Source organism: Podarcis tiliguerta (genome assembly GCF_965153285.1).
Source record: "Podarcis tiliguerta genome assembly, chromosome: 9".
Lineage (NCBI taxonomy): Eukaryota > Metazoa > Chordata > Lepidosauria > Squamata > Lacertidae > Podarcis > Podarcis tiliguerta.
In genome coordinates this window covers 9,339,574-9,361,632 of record NC_139542.1, presented here as the reverse complement: position 1 = coordinate 9,361,632, position 22,059 = coordinate 9,339,574, and the positions used below count along the sequence as shown (strand labels likewise).

Sequence of the window (22,059 nt, the reverse complement as noted above, 5' to 3'; positions counted from 1 at the left end):
TGTGAGTCATGGTGTTGCACTGGTCCAGTGACAGGGAAGCGGGTGGTGCTGTGGTCTAAACCACTGAGCCTCTTGGGCTTGCCGATTGGAAGGTCAGCAGGTTGAATCCCCACAACGGAGTGAGCTCCCATTGCTCTGTCCCAGCTCCTGCCAAGCTAGCAGTTTGAAAGCACACCAGTGCAAGTAGATAAATAGCTACCGCTGTGGCAGGAAGGGAAACGGTGTTTCCGTGCACTCTGGTTTCTGTCTCGGTGTTCCGTTGCACCAGAAGCGGTTTAGTCATGCTGGCTACATGACCTCGAAAGGTCTGTGGACAAATGCCGGCTCCCTTGGCCTGAAAGTGAGATGAGTGCCGCAACCCCATAGCCTTTTACTGGACTTAACTGTCCAGGGGTCCTTTACCTTTTTTTAAACTGGTCCAGTGAGACACTTGGGGTATTGCACCCGTGCAGCAGTTTCAGATGGTGCAAAACCTGTGCTGCGTCAGCTGCAACTTGAAAGACCTTGCATGCATCAGATATTGGAGGAAAGTGGACAGGGCACCGGGACGAAAATGCTATAAGCAATCTTGTATATGCCAACGAGATCAGTAACACCACAATTTGCAAGAGCAAAACAGACATATTTACTCAAACAAGCACTAAGGATGATAGCCCAGATTGGCCACAATACTCTAACTAGGTTAATCAGCACCAGGTAGAGATCAATGAGTGCTGATTCTCTAAAGAGAGTGCTGTCATGATTCGAGAGTATTGGGAAGGTACGTTTCCTGATCAGGAAAGCTTCCTAATCAATAACAAACATGGCGGGGCTGCGTTGCTCACTTGGCGCAGGTTGCGTCACTACTGGATACTGGGATAGATAGGGGCAAGGTGGCAGTGAAGTCAGTGCAGTGCAAATGCGCTGGCAGAGAAAGTCTAGTGCTGTCCATTCTGGTGTTTGTCAACAGTGTAGAGGGAAGTCAGGTGATTAGCACAGTCCCACCATGCTATCCACTACTTCCTCATATCCTATGCATGCCGTGTGCTATTGTGGTTTAATCAGGGGCACAGAATGCACTCTGCACATGCTCTTGACCCATCACTCTTCACTTTACAAATCCATCATGTGTTTTAGGACTGAACCTTGATATTCGGAAGTGGTTCTGGGTCTATGTCACAGCACTCCTGTATTGAGCCCTGTCATATTCTCGGCATAGATTTAATCAGGCTCCCAATGCTCCCACCAGAAGGGAACAAAGGAGGCTATCCATGGAAAGTGATTTGCCTTTGAAAAAAGAAACTTCCTGCTGGCGTGCATGGAGTGGAAAAAAAGAAACCTTTTCAGTTCCACGTTGAGTCTGCTGCAAATCTAAACAAAATTCATCTGCTTACATGAAACTCCAGGAGATGGGGAAATAAATCAGTGTCAAGTACTGTGAATGCCTCCTTCGCCTCCCTATCACTGGCCAAATATTTGTTCTCAAAATGAAGGAAGTTAGCTTAACAAAGAACTCTCTGGCTTCTTTACCTCGAACAAAGCTTCCTGGTCTGTGAGGCTTTGCTACTAACCTTCAATTTTTATAACACATTCCCTTTTTACATTTGGCTTAGTTTCAGCTAGATGTTGTGTTGTGTTGTGTTGTGTTGTTGTTGTTGTTGTGTGTGTGTGTGTGTGTGTGTGTGTGTACACTAGGGTGGCTCCCTCCCCGGGCCCCCTCCAATCTTTGCGTTCAGTGGAAATATTAAATTCCTTGACATTTAAATGAATTATGCAGAGCAAATCACCCTGCATGAGAAGTGTCAGTTCTGAGTGTAGGTTATTGTACCTTCAGAAATCATAGTCAAGCAGCATTGAAATTAATTCTTGGCCAGGGCTAGAAAATGAGCTAGTTGGTTCTTTGCCCTGGGCTCAGAGAAGTGCATTTGGGGAGAGGAAAGGCACAGTAACTAAGGAGATAATGACTAGTGCTAAACCGCGATCTCTCTTCTTCCTACTTTTGTTGTTGTTGTTGTTGTTGTTGTGTGTGTATATGTGGCAGGGAGGGGTGGAGTTTTATTAATGCTGCTGTTTTCCTGGAATCCAGCAAAAAGCCAATTCAGTTAGCTGCTCATTCAGCCCCAGAACTATGGGGAATAATTAATCTTGAAAAGGTCTAAAGCCTGTAGCCCTCTAGATCAGCCTTTCTCAACCTGTAGGTCCCCAGATGTCCCCAGATGTCGTTGAACTACAACTCCCATCACCCTTAGCTAGCAAGGCCAGAGCTTAGGGATGATGGGAGTTGTAGTCCAATAACATCTGGGGACCCACAGGTTGAGAACCACTGCTCTAGATGATTGTTGGACTCCAAGTCCCATCAGCTCCAGCATGGCCAGTGCTCAGAGATGATGGGAACTGTAATTCAGCAGCAATTAGAGGGCCACAGGTTCCCCAACCCAGGCCAAAAGCGAATCCACACAAAGTAGAGTGCCACCAAAAACACTCACTAGTCTTTGGTGAATGATATCCCAGTAAAATCGGACAAAGTTAGAACTTCAAGCTGTCTGTTGGATCCAGTGTTAGTTATCTAGGATAGGCAGACAGATGAGGAAGGAGGTCAAGCAGGCTGGGCTCTAGGGTAGAGCCAGACAAGCAGACAAGTCTATAGACCTCACCACCACCCACTGCCTCCAGAGAAGCATGGAGAGCTGATTTAAGGAAGCCTGGAACTGGATTTCACAGAAAACTGTTCTGTTTTGATCAGCAGCCTCTGCAGTACAGAGGCAAGGCTCCAGTAGCACCCTGGACAGCTCCTTACAGGGCTCAGGTTAGATCCTCCATATGAGCAGGGCTCAAATGTTGCTTCAGCAACAGTCACCCTTCAACTGAGCCTGAAATAAGAGGTGGTGTAACTTTCTGTGAGAGTAACCTCTTCATTTAAATGGGCCTACTTTGATTCCAACAGAGCAGGGAAGACTGTGGTTCCATTAGGGCTTCTGTGCTGGAGTCAGAGGAGGTCAACATGACCTTGGGCCAGAGAGGTAGAACCATAGTGGGTTCCTCTTGCACAAGCACCTTCTGGTTTACTGTATGCAACTTGGACTGTTGGCAGTTCCCTCTCCCACTGACTCCCTGGCTTCATGCCCCAAAGAAGGGGAGTCTGACCCCAGGGACGTGACAGATACATACTCAAAAAGTCTGAGCAGCTCATGAGGCTCAGTCTGGTCAACAAGAAAGAGGTGGAGCCAGGAAAATGGAACAATGGAAAGCAGGCACAAAATTAGTGGCACATGTAGCATTACAGAAGAGTCAGATTTCTGCATCAGTCACCTGGATCAGATGAACATGAACAGCGCAACAGCATAGTGGGAGAGCTGTACTGCACCCCACTAACACACACTGGGCGCAACTGTCTCTCATTCAGGGCCAGTCCATGTGTGCTTGTAGTATCTTCATGGTGGCCTGCACACATAAAATCCAGTGTACAGATATTTAAATCACACAGTCATTTCCAAGATTTTTATGTAGCTAAACAACCACATCCAGGTTGTTAAATGTTGAGTGTTGCATGCATGTAGTCCATATACAAACATTATGCTCATAGGTGAGAGTCCACCTGGCCCAGAGTTAGGTCAGGCATTTCCACTGGGTAAAGCAGGAAGCAGTTGTGATCCTCGCTGTGTGTAGCCTCCACAACAAACAGAGCTTTGCTTGAACTGGGTCAGTGCAATTTGTAACTGCATTCTTTCCTCTCTGTGTTCAATGAAACTACACTATTTACATTTGCTGACGCAGTGGAACGTTTCCCTTATCTCTGCAAACAAGAGTTTTGAAGAAAGTGGATTCTTAGGAACTGTGCTACAATTCGGTGTATTGTATTCCTCTTGTAGTAGTTTGTTCACTATTAGCACTGGCTCAGAAATACTTGAGGCATTTATCATTGCTATGTGCAGGATTTTGACTCTGTAACACAGAGTGAGGATGTTTGCTTCTAATATGACTGGCGGTTTTGGTTTCCGAGTCCTTGAATCAAGGCTTTGTGTTTCTGAGAAAGCAGGGTTCTTAGACATAGAATATCTCCTTAGACATAGAATAGAATATTGTGTAAATCAGAATTGAATTTATTTTTATTTGTTAATAAATAGGAGTAACAAATAGGCCTTTAGCCTTTGAATTTATCATTTGAATGTGTAAAAAAAAAGTGTTAAAAGTGACTGAGGTGAGTTTAGGAGCCCTTGGGATCACATAAAACAGACTGAAAATTATTGCTCAAGGGGTCAGGATGTGGGCCTCACTCACGGTTACCATCTACAGGAGCCAGCCAAGGACTCTGAAATGTGCAGTATTTGGCCACTTCCAAGTGCCTTCAGCAATGTAGTTCTCTCTTTTATTGCTTTTTATAACTTCTGCTGCTAAGAATTTTGCTTACGTTTAATTAAATAAGGTCAGGCAATCCATCCAATTCCAGTTTTCTTCTTCCCCTCACCCCACATAAATATTCTGTGCAGGTCCTGGAGGCTCTATCAAGTAACTTTTTTATTCATTCCGCATATTTACAAACTGTAAAAGGAAATTATAGTGTCCACAAAAGTTGGTATCTGTGACCTGCTGAACTACATTCTTGACATTGCTGCATGGCACACAGCATAAGGCTTGTTTGCTCCGCAGTGTGTAACAAAGCCATGTTTATGGGAAGACAAAGGAACTTGAAGGAACTTCTTTTAAAAATTGAACTTCACTCTGCAAAAACCCTTCTCCTGCTGGACACGCTAATTCATGGGTTGGGGAAGTTGCACGAGTAGAGGGGTTTCTGATGAAACACTTGCCCATGGTTGGAAAATGCATGTGAAATATGTTTAAAAGTTGCCTCCTGCCTGGGTGAAAACTCTGAAACTGGAGCTGAAAGCTTCCACCCTTAAAATGGACAGTAAAAACCGCATTCATACATAGCACTAAACCATGGTTAGTGTTAGTTGGCACATTTCCGAGTGTTGGTGTTGACCTTGAAAGCCCTAAACGGCCTCAGTCCAGTATACCTGAAGGAGCGTCTCCACCCCCATCGTTCTGCCCGGACACTGAGGTCCAGCGCCAAGGGCCTTCTGGTGGTTCCCTCACTGCAAGAAGCAAAGCTACAGGGAACCAGGCAGAGGGCCTTCTCGATAGTGGCACCCGCCCTGTGGAATGCCCTCTCACCAGATGTCAAAGAGATAAACAACTACCTGACATTTAGAAGACATCTGAAGGCAGCCTTGTTCAGGGAAGTTTTTAATGCGTGACATTTTAATGCATTATTAATCTTTGTTGGAAGCCACCCAGAGTGGCTGGGGAAACCCAGCCGGATGGGCGGGGTACAAATAACAAATTATTATTATTATTATTATTATTATTATTATTATTATTAGCCAGCCGTGTGTGAAGTGTTGGGCTTGCACACACCTCTCCCCTCCTCTTACTCGGCCAGGAGGAGCAATTGGGCAGGGTTTAGTTTCACTTTTGCAGAATTCTGGCTTTCCATTATGTTGTGAATTTAATTATTTTACAGTATGTTACTACTCCTCAGGGTGGCTGGGAGAAGCTTTAAAATCGCCCATCTGCTGCTTTCTCAAACATTTAGAAGCTGTTAGGCAGAGAAAGCCAATCTTGTAATATTAGGGTTTTTTTCATGTTTTACGGATTCTAAGCTAATTTCTTAATTTTTTAAGGATGACTTTTTATTGTTTCCGAACATTTGGAGGGTAGACATAGCTCTTGATCTCCTCAGCATTACTGATTTTCCTCTTGCTGTTAAATTTTAATATGTATATGGTGACATCCTAAGCTTGTGCTGGAAATGGTTTGTGGTTATTATTATTTGTTATTATTATTAAATTTGTACATATCTCAATATTCATGGCCATATCTCAGATGCCAAAAAAGATAACTCTTGTACTCATTGGGTTGTGGTCATCTGCTTTGACTACGTCTACTACTACTACTACTACTAATAATAATATAATTTGTTTAGTGCTTTGGGGTGTTCAAAGTGTTTTTCAGTGCTTATCTTGTTGCAATCCTTACCAACAAGCCAGAAGGTAAGTATTGTTGTTCCCAAAGCGTAGATGCGGGACAGAGCTGAATCTGAGAGATAAATTTGCCTGAGATCACCTAGTTAGTTTATGTTAGTCGCAGCAAATTCAAGGGAAAGGAACTGTGGTTTGTGGGTTGTTAATTCTGCCCTATGCAATCATCGCTGGTACTAAAAGAATAGAGTGGAAGAGGAACTGGCTTCTGAAATGCATTTACTCTTTTCATTCTTCTGGTTCTAGGGCGTGTTGGAAAGCTTTCTGGGCACCGCAGTGACAGGAGCTCTCTTTTGCCTTTTCGCTGGCCAACCACTCACTATTCTGAGCAGCACTGGGCCCGTCTTGGTCTTCGAAAGGCTTCTGTTTAACTTCAGCAAGTAAGTAAGAGAGAGGCTGGCGATGGCGGGCAGCTGCTGCTTGCAACAGAATGCCCTGGATCTACTGTGCTGTAATGTGAATGTTTCCTGGTGCAAGTTAGATATTTTGCAACACAGTAGAGTTATGAAACACAGAGGGGCAAGAGAGGTTTCACCATCACACTTCCTGTCGCAGCTGTGGGATATTTCTAGATTTGCACACAAGGAAATGCAAGTTTCTGCTGTGCATTCCTGTCTGGTTCCTTCTCCACCAAGGAAATCTTCGTTGGAAGCCAAAGTCCCCTGCTACAAAGGAATTGCTATTTTCAACTTGGTCACACATTTAACACCAGTACTGCAAGCAGGGCAGAAAATAGTTCAGGATCTGTTGGTAGATCTCTGAGTCATTTGTAGTCTATCATCAGCAAAGTAGTTGAGCCCCAACTGCAAGAAAGTTAGCATTCATATTTGTTGCCCCATCCAATTTTGCTTCTGGTCCTGCCCACCATGGGCAGAAGAAGGTTGCTCAGAAGGGAAAAAAGCTGAAAAAAGTTCCCAAGCCTTGATCTAGCCCAGAATTGTCTGTTTCTGGTTGCAGTGGCTCCTCATACAACCCTCAGTGGAGATGTTGAAGAGTTGAACCCAGGACCTTCTGCATGCATAGTACAGGAGCTCATGGTTCCTTCCCTTTCGGGCATCGTATTTCCCCACCTCATTCCTAACACTGTGGAGGAATAATCGCCATTGCAGCGTTGCACATTCCTGCCGTTGTTCTGCAGAACAATGGAGTTTAATGCACTGAATGCAGCAACTTGTATTCTCACTCTTCCACTAGTTATAGACGTTTCTGGCCCTCATAGCTGTGGGAAGTAGGCTAGAAATATGTGAGCACCACCTGCTGAAAAGCTGATGTGGAAGACGTGTGTAGGGGCAAAATCAAGCATGTTATCCAGTGTTTAGGGAGATGGGGCTTCAATGTCATGCCCACCTCTTTGCCCCCTAAGTAGAAGAATGAGAACAAACCTTCCAACTGAACCTTGTTTGCACAATCTGATTCCCCTTCCCACGCTTTGCCTTGACGTAGCTTTTCCGAATGCACTTTCTTTTGAAACTGTGGAATACTCTGTCCCTCTCGTGCAGCCCCCTTGTCCCTTATTGCCTCTTGTTTTCACTTGGGTTATCTCTTTGTTTGCAGAGACAATGACCTGCATTATCTGGAGTTCCGCCTCTGGATCGGTTTGTGGTCCGCCTTCCTGTGTCTTATCCTGGTTGCCACTGACGCCAGCTTCTTGGTCCAGTATTTCACCCGGTTCACGGAAGAGGGCTTCTCCTCTCTCATCAGCTTCATCTTCATCTATGACGCTTTCAAGAAGATGATCAAATTGGCAGACTACTACCCCATCAACTCCAAATTTAAAGTGAACCAGATTACCCTTTACTCCTGCACCTGTATGCCGCCAGACCCAGGTAAGAGGGAGGCTTCTTGTGAGCAACCTGCAAGTACACTCACTTGTCTGTGTCGTGGTGGGGTTTTCAGCACTCCCACAGACTAATAATACTTGCAAATTTCCCTACCTGTATTGGCCTTCCATATTGTCAGCCCAACACGCACAACATGCTTCCTTAGGTTGGTGCCTTTCAGATACTCACAGCAACCTTGACAATGGTCCATGCTAGCTGGGATCAAGGGGGGATTATTGTTGTTGTTGTTCTTTAGTTGTTTAGTCGTGTCCGACTCTTCATGATCCCGTGGACCAGAGCACGCCAGGCACTCCTGTCTTCCACTGCCTCCCACAATTTGGTCAAACTCATGTTAGTAGCTTCGAGAACACTGCCCAACCATCTCATACTCTGTCGTCCCCTTCTCCTTGTGCCCTCCATCTTTCCCAACATCAGGGTCTTTTCCAGGGAGTCTTCTCTTCTCATGAGGTGGCCAAAGTCTTGGAGCCTCAGCTTCAGGATCTGTCCTTCCAGTGAGCACTCAGGGCTGATTTCCTTAAGGGGGGATTGTAGTCTGAAACATCTAGATAAGAAGAGAAGAGTTTGGATTTGATATCCCGCTTTATGACTACCCGAAGGAGTCTCAAAGCGGCTAACAGTCTCCTTTCCCTTCCTCCCCCACAACAAACACTTTGTGAGGTGAGTGGGGCTGAGAGACTTCAAAGAAGTGTGACTAGCCCAAGGTCACCCAGCAGCTGCATGTGGAGGAGCAGGGAAGCGAACCCGGTTCACCAGATTATGAGTCCACCGCTCTTAACCACTACACCACACTGGCTCTCAAGTGGCTCTCGAGGCCTTTTTTGGCAGCCCTTCACAACATTTGATGCTCCCCCCCAGCTCTTGTGCTGCCTTGCCAGAGCCACATAAGTGAGGCCCTGGGCTTTGGAAAAGAGGCACATGGGCTCTTGACAGGCTGCAAGAGTCCTCCAGCTTCCTTGCCAAAGCCTAGATAGTGCTTTCCCAGCTATGGGATGGCTCTAGGACCCTGCCTTGCTTATCCAGCTTTGGGAAGGCAGCACGAGGTATGAAAAGACCTAGAGGTTACCAGGTTAGGGTTGACGGGCATAGAGGTTCCATATGAAAATTTTTATCCATTACCCATTATCCATTTAATTCCAGTTAGCGGAGCCAACATGATAACTAACTAATAGGGATTCATTCTTTTTCGTGCAAGGTGCTTTTTACCCACTTCTAAATAAAAAAAGAAAATTTGCTCCTAGAGAGATGATTTACTTGCATTGCATCCTTTGTACGAGAAACAAGAGAGCCAGCAGACTATAATTTATTAAAACATCTCCACCCTCCTTTTCCACAAAGTGGCTCACCACCTCCCATCCCTCCCACCCGCCCCAGGTCTGATGTCCTTGGACACTAAAATTAAATCTTGCCTTGGTGGTAGAAACAGGGAGTACAAAGAGCTCGAGTTGAGTAGTGCACGATATGTGGCAGTCAACTTTCGTCAGTAGCGAGGTATGTCCAGCGTTGAGACAGCAGTGAGTCAGAAGTTTGGCACTGAGCAAAGCAAACTTGAGCATTCAGCATGCTTGCCAAACAGGAACCTGACCCGTTCTGCATGCTACCTATCGTACGTCAGGTGGCCTGTGCCTGGATTCATTTCAGGCATTATGCATTAAATATGAAGCCTGAGTGCTTAATATGAGAGGACCTCAAGCCTGCTGGAAGGCAGGCAGGTAGATGCTTTTGTCTAGAAGTGCTTCCCTGTGATCCTAGATTTATAATGAGAGGCAGCATAGTGTAGTAGTTGGAGTGTTTTGACGGGGGGGGGGGGGGGGAGACCCTAGTTCAAATCCAGCTTCAGCCATGAAGCTCACTATGACCTTGGGCCAGCCACTGTCTCTCAGTCTAGCCTTCATTGAAGGGTTGTTGTGGGTACAAAACAGGGGAAAGGACCACAGAGTATTCTGCCTTGGTCTCCTTTTAGGAAAGGTGGGGTACAAATGCACCAAGTAAATAAGCAAATGAAGCTAAATGTTGGGAGATACAGGGCAAAGAGAACACTTCTTCATGCAGTGCATTGGAAAACTGGAATTTGCTTCCAAAAGATTTAGATGCTAACTTGGATGGCTTTGAAAGAAGACTAGGCAATATTATGGGGGATAAGACTAACAACGGGACACAGGTGGTGCTGTGGGTTAAACCACAGAGCCTAGGACTTGCCGATCAGAAGGTCGGCGGTTCAAATCCCCGTGACGGGGTGAGCTTGGTCCCTGCTCCTGCCAACCTAGCAGTTCGAAAGCACGTCAAAGTGCAAGTAGATAAATAGGTACCGCTCCTGCGGGAAGGTAAACGGCGTTTCTGTGCGCTGCTCTGGTTCCCCAGAAGTGGATTAGTCATGCTGGCCACACGACCCAGAAGCTGTACACTGGCTCCCTCGGCCAGTAAAGTGAGATGAGCACCGCAACCCCAGAGTTGGCCACGATTGGACCTAATGGTCAGGGGTCCCTTTACCTTTAAGACTATCAACGGGGACTTGCCACAATGGCTGGTGTTCTCCCTGAACCATTGGAGGCTGCATGCCTCTCAATACTAGTTGGGATCATAAGAGGGAAGAGGGCTCTTGTTCTCAGGTCCTGCTTACAGGCTTCCTATTGGCACCTTGATGTCTCCTGTAAAAGCAGGGTGCAGGACTAGATTGGCCTTGCTTGGCCTGATCCAGCAGGACTCTTGTGTAGATAAATGGGCATAGTTTCGGGACTGCTTTTTGCAGCTGAGGAGTAATGGCTGGATTCTGATCGTGAGAAGGGAGTTGGGGGTTGGAGACTGACTTGGAAGAAGGGAACAGTAATCTGGGTGAGCCTGTAACAGTCAGGAGACGAGAGTCAGAGGCAGGAGAAGCTGCAAGAACAGGTACAGGAGGAAGGAGAGAGTTCAGGCTGGTGGTCCTCCTCCTGCCCCATCTCTCCTGCTCCCTGGACCAGGAGTGGATTGAAGTGGGAGGAGCAGAAGGCTACACACAGGCATAGTCTTCGCCTGCTTGCGTGACACTCGGGTGGGGGTGGGAAGATGCATAAGCTGAGGCTGGGTTCTTGCTGCAACTGCCTCATCAGGTGCACACCTAGAAGTAGCTGAGAGACGTAGCTGATCAGAAGGTCGGTGGTTCGAATCCCCGCGACGGGGGTTGCTCGGTCCCTGCTCCTGCCAACCTAGCAGTTTGAAAGCCCGTCAAAGTGCAAGTAGATAAATAGGTACCACTCCGGCGGGAAGGTAAATGGCGTTTCTGTGCGCTGCTCTGGTTCGCCAGAAGCGGCTTAGTCATGCTGGCCACATGACCCGGAAGCTGTACGCCGGCTCCCTCGGCCAATAAAGTGAGATGCGCGTCGCAACCCCAGAGTCGGACACGACTGGACCTAATGGTCGGGGTCCCTTTACCTTTAAGTGTACTTTTGACAATAGCTACTTCCTCACTCTGGACATTCCTTGCCTGAAAGTGCTGTGACACCATCTAACCCCCTCCCCCTGGTCTTATCGCTGGAATGATGAACCAGTCTTCCTCCAGTTGTTGCTGAACTACAACTCCCACGGTGCCTCCCCATGCTGGCTGGGGCTGATTGGAACCTGATGGGTGACGGGTTCTCCCTACCTCAAATAAATCGGCCAGTCTTTAGGGTGTCACAGGTCTCCTAAACCCCCTTTAAAAATAGCAGTAGTGATCACATGTCCCTGTTCTGGCTTTTACCCCAGCCAGATCTAAAAGCTGTGGGAGACATTTTCATTTTCACCCACTGCAGCAGCACCAGCAAAAAAAATGACCGTATCTTGGTTTTTGCATCTGATGAATGGGATTTATCACCAATGAAAGGGTATGTTGCAATAAATCCTTTAGTCTCTGAGGTGCCACGCATGGCTTTGCCAGTTTTGTCCTTTCCAGGGAGGATGTAAGGAATGTGCTTTATTGCGGAACATACTTGTTCTCTGGAACAGGCACTCCAAGATCTAGAAAACCAGGTGGAATTGGCTGGCATAGATTCTTCCGGTTAAGTTGGCAGCATTTACTGCTCATCATTCCACAGTTAATTCTTTGAATTCTATACTAGGTGCTTAATAATGTGTGAACAGCTTAAATTAAGTGTGTGTGTGTGAGAGTGCGTGTCACTAACAGATAATCCAACAGCTATTAAAAGCCACACTCCTACAGCAGCCCTTTTCTAAAACCAGCTATTGAAATCCCTTTACACACATGTGCCTGCACTCATATTCCATTTGATGAATGAAATAAGCGGTGGGAGACGATCCCTCCTCCTTTGCTTAGGCTCAGGAGCTAGATTTGATTATTGGCTTACTGCATCTCCTGCTGGTTTTCAGCCAGTACTGCAGCAAAGTAGTTCGGGGTAGTGGAAGGAAAGAAATTGGAAAGCAAGCACAACAAAGCAAGTCTGCAAGTCTCTTTCTTCGTCTGATCTCACGCGCGCTTATTGTTGACTTTCCCTAGGGATGGACGCGGTTTTAAAAAACCTGAAGGACGTTTGTATAAAATTCGTTAACAGCGTAAGGAAGGGAAAAAAAAAAAAGGCTCGATTTGTTTCCAGTGTGTATTAACACTGTGAGAGCTGTGCTTGTGAGGCTGAGGTTGTGCAGGCTTTGTGGTGCTATTTAAAGTAACTACAGTTTTCCATTCAAGCATTGGCTGTCTCCCCCCCCCCCCGGTGAAATCTAGTGATGCTGCATGAGTGAGGCAGGGTCCACCTTTATCTAGACCAGGGGGAGGCAAACTAAGGCCCAGGGGCCGGATCAGGCCCAATCGCTTTCTAAATCCGGCCCGCAAACGGTCCAGGAGTCAGCGTGTTTTTATCTGAGTAGAATGTGTGCTTTTATTGAAAATGCATCTCTGGGTTATTTGTGGGGCATAGGAATCTTTTTTCTTCAAAATATAGTACGCACGCCCCCCAAAAGGTCTGAGGGACAGTGGACCGGCCCCCTTGCTGGTCCCTGATCTAGACCTTTACTTCCAATGCTGAGCATCACAGCCTGGTTTTGTGAAGTGCTGGGCTTTGCTGTGGTCATGCCAGAGGGTCACCTACCTTGGTCCTGTTGCCGGTGAAAGGGAACAACCCCTCACCTTCTGTCTTGGGAAGCTATGTGTGGACTGGCCGCTGTTCACCAGATCTGTTCGGCTTCTATTTCTCCTGCATGGGAGCTGTTAAGAACATGTTGAGAAGGGCTGTAGCTCAGTGGTAGAAGACTGTGTGCGAAAGAACCCAGGTTCAACCCCTAGCATCCCCATGCAGAGCTAGGAGTGTCCCCCTTCTGATAACCTGGAGAGCGCCTGTCATTCAGAGTCAACAGTACTGAACTAGATAGAGCTGTGGTCTGACTTTGGCATAAGGTCACGTTCTATGTTCCTGGCACCCACCTGCCACCATCTTCATCTCTCTGGGCCCCAAAGGACTGTCCTAATAAAGCTTGCCTGATAGGCCGGTTATTATTATTTGTTGCATTTATATACAGTGGTACCTCGGGTTAAGAACAAAATTCGTTCCAGAGGTCTGTTCTTAACCTGAAACTGTTCTTAACCTGAGGTACCACTTTAGCTAATGGGGCCTCCCACTGCCGCTGCACCGCTGGCACACAATTTCTGTTCTCATCCTGAAGCAAAGTTCTTAACCCGAGGTACTATTTCTGGGTTAGCAGAGTCTGTAACCTGAAGCGTCTGTAACCCGAGATACCACTGTACTGCCCTAAATCCAGAGGTCTCAGGACAGTTCACAGAATAAAATCAAAATACAAAACCACAAAATACATAATCAACATTAAAAGCGACAACCCAAGCCCCCATCCCCACGATCCTTTTCGGAAACAGCATACCAAAACCTCTCAAATGCTACCGTGTAAAACTGATGCCTTGAAAGGAGATATGATAGCCACCTTCAGTGTCTCAAGGGCTGTCACATGGAAAAAGGAACAGGCTTGTTTTCTCCTGTTCTGGAGGGGAGGACTTGAACCGATGGCTTCAGGTTACAAGAAAGGAGATTCCGACTCAACAGCAGGAAGAGCTTTCTTGACAGTGAGTTGTTCGACAGTGCAATGGGCTCCCTCGAGAGGTGGCGGAATTTCCTTCTTTGGAGGTTTTGAAGCAGAAGTTGGATGGTCATCTGTCATGGATGTTTTAGCTGAGATTCCTTTTGGACTCGATGACCCTTTGGGGTCGCTTCCAACTCTAAAATTCTATGACTTGATGGTTCTATGACACTGTGGTCTGAAAAACAAAAACCGCCAGTGATTTTTCCAACAGCGTACAAGTATATTGAAGGGATGCAAACTACTGTTTGTGGTTCCTTTAAGTACAGTGGTACCTTTGGATGCGAAGGGGATCCATTCCGGAGCCCCATTCGCATCCTGAAGCGAATGCAAGCCGCGTCTGCGTGTGCGCAGGTCACGATTTGCTGCTTCCGTGCATGTGCGTGACGTCATTTTGAGCAGCTGTGCATGCGTGAGCGGCAAAACCCGGAAGTAACACACTCTGTTACTTCCGGGTCACCGCAGAGTGCAACCTGAAAATATTCATCCCGAAGCTACTTCAACCCGAGGTATGACTGTATCATTCCTTTAATGTACTCTGCAGGCATGTTTCAGTCTTTTCTGAAATTCTGACAGGTTGGAGGATCTCTCCCACACCCACCTGCCACCCACACCCACCCACCCACAAAGGAAATGCTGAATCTTCTTCAACACACCTTAACTGCAAGCACAACCATTTTAGCACTCAAACTATTATCCCTATATAATGAAGGAATAAAATGGCAAAGAGTTGAAAGTTCTGATCTTGTAATGCACTTTGATCTCCTGGATAACATGAGGATTTATTAATGATGATTTTGCAATGGAATACTGATAAGGGTTCCAATCTCTAGTCATGCAGGCACCGAAATAATCCAGGGCAATTATGGGGTGGGTTTTTTGTTGTTTGTATTGAGTAGAAAGCAAATGATGAGCGGTGCAGGTTTTGGAGTGAAGTGTTGTCTACTTTTTGAAGCTTTTCTATGTCTTTTGAGTAATTCAGAATCGCTCTTTGGGCTGTTTATAGGTTGAAGCATAAGAGGATTGCGAGTCTTAACTGGATATTATTTTTAGATAGGCGAAGGGGCTGTGAGTTTCTTTTTAATTGCAACTTGTTTCCCATAACATTTAAAGCACTTCTTTCAAAACGCTGCGCTTTGCTCTCTTTTGTCTTTTGCAGTTAATTCTTCTGCATTTAACGTGACAGCCACAACCCCATCTTATTGGCCTGCAAGTAACTCTACTGAGATGGTAAGCTGAGCTAATGAGGAAAACGGACACTTGACGTTTCTGTGTTCTGTGCAAGTTACATTATCTGTTACACTTCAGTGCTTCGCCACTCTTTTGAACCTTTTATTTTTAATCTCTTGGAATTCAGTGACATTTGTTGCCAGGTAAGTGGGTAGAGGGTTATAGCTTTAATTCCCCCCCCCCCCGTACCCAGATTCATAACATAAAGGAACAAACTGATAGAGTTGGAGGGAAACGGTGTGTGCTTAAATCATTTAGTCATGAACAAGTTCTTTTGATTTCAGAAGGAATTAAAAATGCCTGAACTCTTTCCACTTTTCATGTGGAAATGAAACACCACCTGGTGTTTAAAATCAACAGCCTGGTGATTTCTTGGTGGGATTTCAGATGGGGAGTGTTTCAGCATGGGCACTATTATTATTATTATTATTATTATTATTATTATTATTAGCCTTTATTTCCACACCCCGCCCCCAAAGAGCTCAAAGTGGCATGCACACTTCTTCCCCTCTCTATTTTGCCCTCACAACGACCCTGTGAGGTAGGTCCGGCTGAGAGACAGTGACTGACTCAAAGCCGCCTGCTGAGCGTCTGGGCTGAGTGGGGATCTAAACCAGGCATGGGCAAACTCGGCCCTCCAGATGTTTTTTGGGACTACAATTCCCATAATCCCTGACCACTGTTCTTGTTAGCTAGGGATGATGGGAGTTGTAGTCCCCAAACATCTGCAGGGGCGAGTTTGCCCATGCCTGATCTAAACTGAAGTCTCCCAGGTCTCTAACCTCTGTGCAACACTGACTCCTATGGCAGCAAATGGGAGACAGAGTGAAGGCTGGTGGGCAGTTGCGGGGGCCATGTGCCCAGCTGTGCATCAGTCACATCACTGTGCTTACCAGGAAGGTCAAAGTATCAGGCGGATCAGTGCTGTGTGGGCTCAGTGGCAAGACTGGCGATTGGCTCTCCTCTGCGCTTGCTGACCTCTGCTCCACCTCTCCCTTCGGGGTAAGCACTGTAACTTGGCTGGCAGGGGCCCCAGGATCACAGTGCTGCCATTCCCTTCCAGCTGCCCCTAATGATAGCATGACCCTGTACGCATGGGGACGAGGGGGAAGTGATAGAGAGAGCCTGCGTGGAGGGAGATGAGGCAGTGGCCAAGGAGGACTGCTTCTGGGAGGAGCAATGTGCAGTGACGACAAGCCCTCTGCTTGTGTCTGTCCTGTGGTCTGTGAAACGATGCTGGGCAGGTGAGATACATGCCTTAACTGGGGCCATGCACCCTTGCCTGCACATAACTCACCCTCGCAAGGGGAACCATATAGCATCCTTGGCCTGTTTTAAGTGGCTATTAAGAATGGGAAGGGCATCCTATTAGAAATTCTGCAAGGCAGCCAGAAAAAGAGGAGGAAACTGCTGAGCATTACAATGTACTGTGACAAAGTGCCATAGCCTCAAGGTGCTTCTTGTGTTTGCATAGGAAATGGCATGTCCCATCAGTCCCCCTGTGCATCGGCTGCCAAAATAGCTTCCGCCTTCTCATCCCCCGCCGCCTCCTCTAGCCTGGCTTGCTAGGGTCAGCTTTTCTTGTTCTTCGCTTTGGCATCTTCCTCCCCACCCCCTTGCTCCTGGCTCTTACTACCCTCCTCTTGGTCCTTCCTCTCTCTCTCCTTGTTAATCGTTGCCTCTCCTTTCTCTTGCATTCCCTCCCTTGCAAAAAGTAGGTTGCAAGCTCGTTGAGGCAGGGCTCTCTTCTTTTGCTGATTTTGCAGCGGCACACTTTATACGTAGATGGCATCAATATTTATACCGTGCCATTGGTGTCTAGTCTTTTACAGAGCCCCAAAAAGAGAAGTCTCTGCCCCATGGGGCTTACTGTCTTAAATTTGACACCACTGAGAAAAGAGGGAAGGGAAGAAGTACATAGATAGGGAGAGAATATGCGTACATTTCAGTTACGTGTACTGTATATCACAAACATTATATAAAATAGAGGTGGGGAATCTGTGGCCCTCCAGATGTTGGAGTCCATCACCCATCAGCCCCGGCCAGCAAGGCAAATAGTCAGGGATGATGGGAATTGTAGTCTAACAAAACAATAACAACAAACCTATAGTATAGGGAATCATAGAATCATAGAGTTGGAAGAGACCACAAGGGCCATCGAGTCCAACCCCCTGCCAAGCAGGAAACACCATCAGAGCACTCCTGACATATGGTTGTCAAGCCTCTGCTTAAAGACCTCCAAAGAAGGAGACTCCACCACACTCCTTGGCAGCAAATTCCACTGTCAAACAGCTCTTACTGTCAGGAAGTTCTTCCTAATGTTTAGGTGGAATCTTCTTTCTTGTAGTTTGGATCCATTGCTCCGTGTCCGCTTCTCTGGAGCAGCAGAAAACAACCTTTCTCCCTCCTCTATATGACATCCTTTTATATATTTGAACATGGCTATCATATCACCCCTTAACCTCCTCTTCTCCAGGCTAAACATGCCCAGCTCCCTTAGCCGTTCCTCATAAGGCATCGTTTCCAGGCCTTTGACCATTTTGGTTGCCCTCCTCTGGACACGTTCCAGTTTGTCAGTGTCCTTCTTGAACTGTGGTGCCCAGAACTGGACACAGTACTCCAGGTGAGGTCTGACCAGAGCAGAATACAGTGGCACTATTACTTCCCTTGATCTAGATGCTATACTCCTATTGATGCAGCCCAGAATTGCATTGGCTTTATTAGCTGCCGGGAATTGTAGTCTGGCAGCGCCTGGAAGGCTGCAATCCCTCTGTCCCTGCACTGAGTTGTGGCCTGATTCTTTGGTGACAGTTTTCACTTGCCAGAGTCAACGAGAGCATTGAGAGGCTCTCTGAACTGGAGCGAGACTTCCTTAGACATTTTCCGAGGCTGCAGTAGAGTCGAGTCATGATTTTGCTGACACCGATGGATCAAAAGAGCCTGCCAAGTCCTCTCTCGACAAGTTTACATTGCCTCTTGCACCACCGTGGTCTCTGGATTCTATTTTATTTTTCACTCCGCAGCGCTAGGGAGGGCCATCCTCCCTAAGGTTTCTTGGCAGCGAAATCTGCCTTCGCAGTGAGATTTTGGGGCTTGAACAAAAGGAATCCTGTTCTGAAAACTGGGTGATAAAAGAAATAGCCTGAAGAGGACCGCATGCCTCCGGTGTAGCGCTTCTGAATATAGATTGAAGGAAGATCACGAGTGCTAGATGGCAATCTTCAAAAGTGACACAGAGGAACACAATGGGACAAATGTGGAGGGTTGGGAAGGAAGGTGAAGCAAAAACAAAGATCTCTGCGAATCCTCCTTCCCTTACTGCGGTATTAAGATTAGACAAAAGCTGTCGGCAGGAGCTTTTGCTTTTGGCTAAATCATTCTAGGTCCTGTGTTATTTTCCTGAAAGGGTTTAGAGGACCCAGGCTGTTTCCAAAAGCAAAAGACGATGGCAAACCTAAAGATGCTGCCCGTGCCCACTTACTGGTGAGATCTTACTGTGTTGTGCTCAGCTTCTCAAATTGATGTACCCCAAGGCAAAATAAAGTTTGGGTTCACACAGCCAAAACTCCTGCGTGACAGATTACTCCAGGGGAGGCTATTCCACCAAGCTCTACCTCCTTACTTAGTATCATTTCAGTGTGGTCCCAGTGTTTTCATTGTAGAATGCAGCAGGGAGGAGGATGGAAGCAAAACCAGAATTGGTCCATTCTATCATTGATTCTGGCTTTGCCTGCTGTTGGTCTCCCAGTGGCCACTGGTCTTCCCTGGATTGCTGTTGTCCTCGCTGTCAGCACTGCAGGAAACTTAGCACCTTTGCAATTTAGCAAATGGGGGGGGGGGTCTCATCCTCATCTGGGGGCTTATTTGAATTTCACCCAGCTTTGTGACATGCCTTTTGTGGATTGAGACAGCAACGGTGGATTGTTGTAATAGTAGTAGTAGTAGTAGTAGTAGTAGTAGTAGTAGTAATTTTTATTTATACCCTGCCCTCCCCGACCAAGACCGGGCTCAGGGCAGCTAACAACCAATAATAAAAACAAGTTGATTAAAATACAACTTAAAAACAAGATTAAAATACAACATTAAAACATTAAGATGCAGCCTCTTCACAGGAGGAGAAAGGAAAAAAGAGGGGGAGGGAATCAAGTTGATTCCAAGCCAAAGGCCAGGCGGAACAACTCTGATCCTGCAGGGCCCTGGTCTCATGAGACAGAGCGTTCCACCAGGCCGGAACCAGTTTTGAAAAGGCCCTGGCTCTGGTTGAGGCTAATCTAACTTCCTTAGGGCCCGGGACCTCTAGGGTGTTGCTATTTATGGACCTTAAGGTCCTCCGTGGGGCATACCAGGAGAGTAAGCTTCTCTTAATCAGTTAACAGATGCCATCTCTGTTGTTGGTTTGCAGCACAATGGCACGATCGATTGGTCATCTCTGGGAAAGAAGGAGTGCTTGAAATACGGGGGAGTCCTCTTCGGCAACAATTGCAAATACGTCCCCGACATCACACTCATGTCCTGCATGCTCTTCTTGGGCACCTATACCTGCTCGATGGCCCTGAAGAAGTTCAAGACCAGCCGTTATTTCCCAACCACCGTAAGTATCTTGGCATGTCTGTCATAGCCCCGTCCAAGTCTCATTGCTGAGTGAGCAGGGGCTAGGAGTCTGCAAGGAACACTTGCCTGAGAGCAGAATCCACATAAGACAGTCCAGAGGTCAGGGAATCCAGATCATCAGAGCCAAGGATCCAGTCCAGAGGTCAGGGGGAATATATTTGCAAAGGGTTCTGTCATTGTCAGCATTCCTTTCACCTGCCTCTCTGGTCCATTGGTTCCTGGAGAACCAGCTGATGGCATTCTTCAGAAGCATTTTTCTGAACACTGATTTCATTGTGTGCTTCTTTGCTTTTTCCTTCTGTGTCCATCAAACACTCACTGGGCAGTGCCTTATTTAAGTGGCAGCCGAAGTAGAATGAAATAGTTGTTCACAGTAGCCTGGTACTACTTTTTAACTAAGGATGGAATGTCTTCCTACTGAATGTTACTTTATTGTTTTAATTTTTAAAATAATTTTAATGTCCATATTTTGGGTTAGAGCTTTGTGTTTTGACTGGTTATTCTGTGCACTGCCCCTTTGACCCCATGGGATGAAGAGCAGTTACACGGACTATGATGATGTTGTTGTGCTAATGCACCTTTCTGTTACTGTTATTATGTGTGTTGCTGGGCAGGAGATTGCTATGCATATTTTGAATGAATTACATCTATTTTGCTTAAGTGTGTTACTATTGCGATGTATTTTTTACTTAAGCCAATGCTTTTAAATATGTTGTAAGTTGCTTGGAGATCTTTTTTTTGTGTGTGCGTGTGTAACAAGGAACTAGGAAGTTCAAATAAGAATAACAACAGAATATAATACATAATACATATAATACATAAACAACCACCGCAATCAACACCTGTGTTTTTTCCAGGCAAGGAAGTTGATCAGCGACTTTGCCATCATCCTTTCCATCTTCATTTTCTGTGGAATTGATGCTCTGGTAGGTGTGGACACACCGAAACTCCTTGTGCCAAGCGAATTCAAGGTAAGTCAATCATTCCATCCTCAGCTCCCATAAAAGAAGGCAAGAAACTTGTTATGTATTGAGATGGCGAACATGTCCCTTTGTGTTGTGGATGCTGCTTCTCCATTGTCCACTCCCCATGATGTAATGTAATTCATCTGGGTACTGTGTGGGATGGGCACATCATATGGTTGCCATACATCCGGAATTTCCTGGACATACCCAGAATACTGCCGTTGGAAGCAGTATCCGGGTGGAAATCAGCAAAATGTCCAGGGCAAATCCGGACGTATGGCAACCCATGTTGGCAGTGTTGTTTTAATTTTTTTTAGTATTTTATTTTTTACCAACCACCAAAACACAAACAGTGAAACCCCCCTAGGCGGCTGATACATTGGGTATACCTATTCAATAATATACATATTCAATAATATTCAATAATAACATATTCAAATCAGCCATATGTACACTTCTATATACATTAACACTCCTCCCTCCACAAGGTTTATTGAACTTTTAACATTTTAATTGCCTCAAATTGTTCAAACCTACCCAAATGATTCAATATCTTCTCAAACCAATCCTCCTCTTTCTCACTGACCAGTGTTGTTTTTCTTTTTTAAAAAAAATAGCTCAAAAACGTCTTTTTGGGGCGATTTTGCCGAAAATGCTCAACAGCTTTGGCCAAAATAAAATAACTTTTGTGTCCAGATTTGCACTTACTGAAATATGGCAACCCTAATATACAGCACTAATGTGGGAAGCTAGCATTATCCGACTCTCCCACCTGGTTCCCTCTGGCAGGCATTACAGCTACATGAAACTGGCTACTACACTACAGAAGTGTATGAAGCGTCCCTGAGAGCAGCCAGTGCTGCCACTATTTTCTGCTTTGTGGGTTTCTGAGCTTCCCTCGCCAACCCTGTTGGCTCTTTCTGCCCTCTTCTCTGAGCTGCAGCAAGGCTGTTGAAGGCCACAAGAATTGCACTCACTCCCAATATGCTGCCAAGCCAAGGTTAAGTTCTTGAACTAAAGCCCTGAACAACATGGGGCCAGGTTATAACACTTGACTATCCTGCCTGGTCACGTCAATACTTTGGAGAGACACTTTGTGGCTCCTTATTCTCCCAAGGTCCATTTTATGTCCTCTTAAGACAAGGGCCTTTAGTTTGGTGGCACCTATCCTTTGGAATATGCCCCCAAGGAACATCAGACCTTCAGTATTGGCAGGTGCCTTCTTAAAACTCATCTGTTCGCCAAGGTGTTATGTTGATGTATTACTGAACTACTGATGGGTGGTTGGTTTGCTCTATGGATGTAATTCTGTTGTTGATTTTATGCTCTTTGCCAAGCATT

At 46.2% G+C, this 22,059-nt stretch overlaps 1 protein-coding gene and 1 long non-coding RNA gene across 10 annotated transcripts in view; both read left to right on the top strand.

Moving 5' to 3' along the window:
- Positions 1-22,059, top strand: part of LOC310657754 — a 197,638-nt gene that overhangs the window by 146,921 nt on the left and 28,658 nt on the right. The window lies entirely within an intron of this gene.
- Positions 1-22,059, top strand: part of SLC4A4 (solute carrier family 4 member 4) — a 190,775-nt gene that overhangs the window by 143,873 nt on the left and 24,843 nt on the right. For all 9 annotated transcript variants that reach the window (XM_083398253.1, XM_083398254.1, XM_083398249.1 and 6 more), the window contains 5 exons: positions 6,264-6,397; positions 7,572-7,843; positions 15,072-15,142; positions 19,545-19,733; positions 20,611-20,724. In XM_083398253.1, the coding sequence (XP_083254379.1) occupies positions 6,264-6,397; positions 7,572-7,843; positions 15,072-15,142; positions 19,545-19,733; positions 20,611-20,724 (780 nt within the window). The remainder of the gene's footprint in view (positions 1-6,263; positions 6,398-7,571; positions 7,844-15,071; positions 15,143-19,544; positions 19,734-20,610; positions 20,725-22,059) is intronic.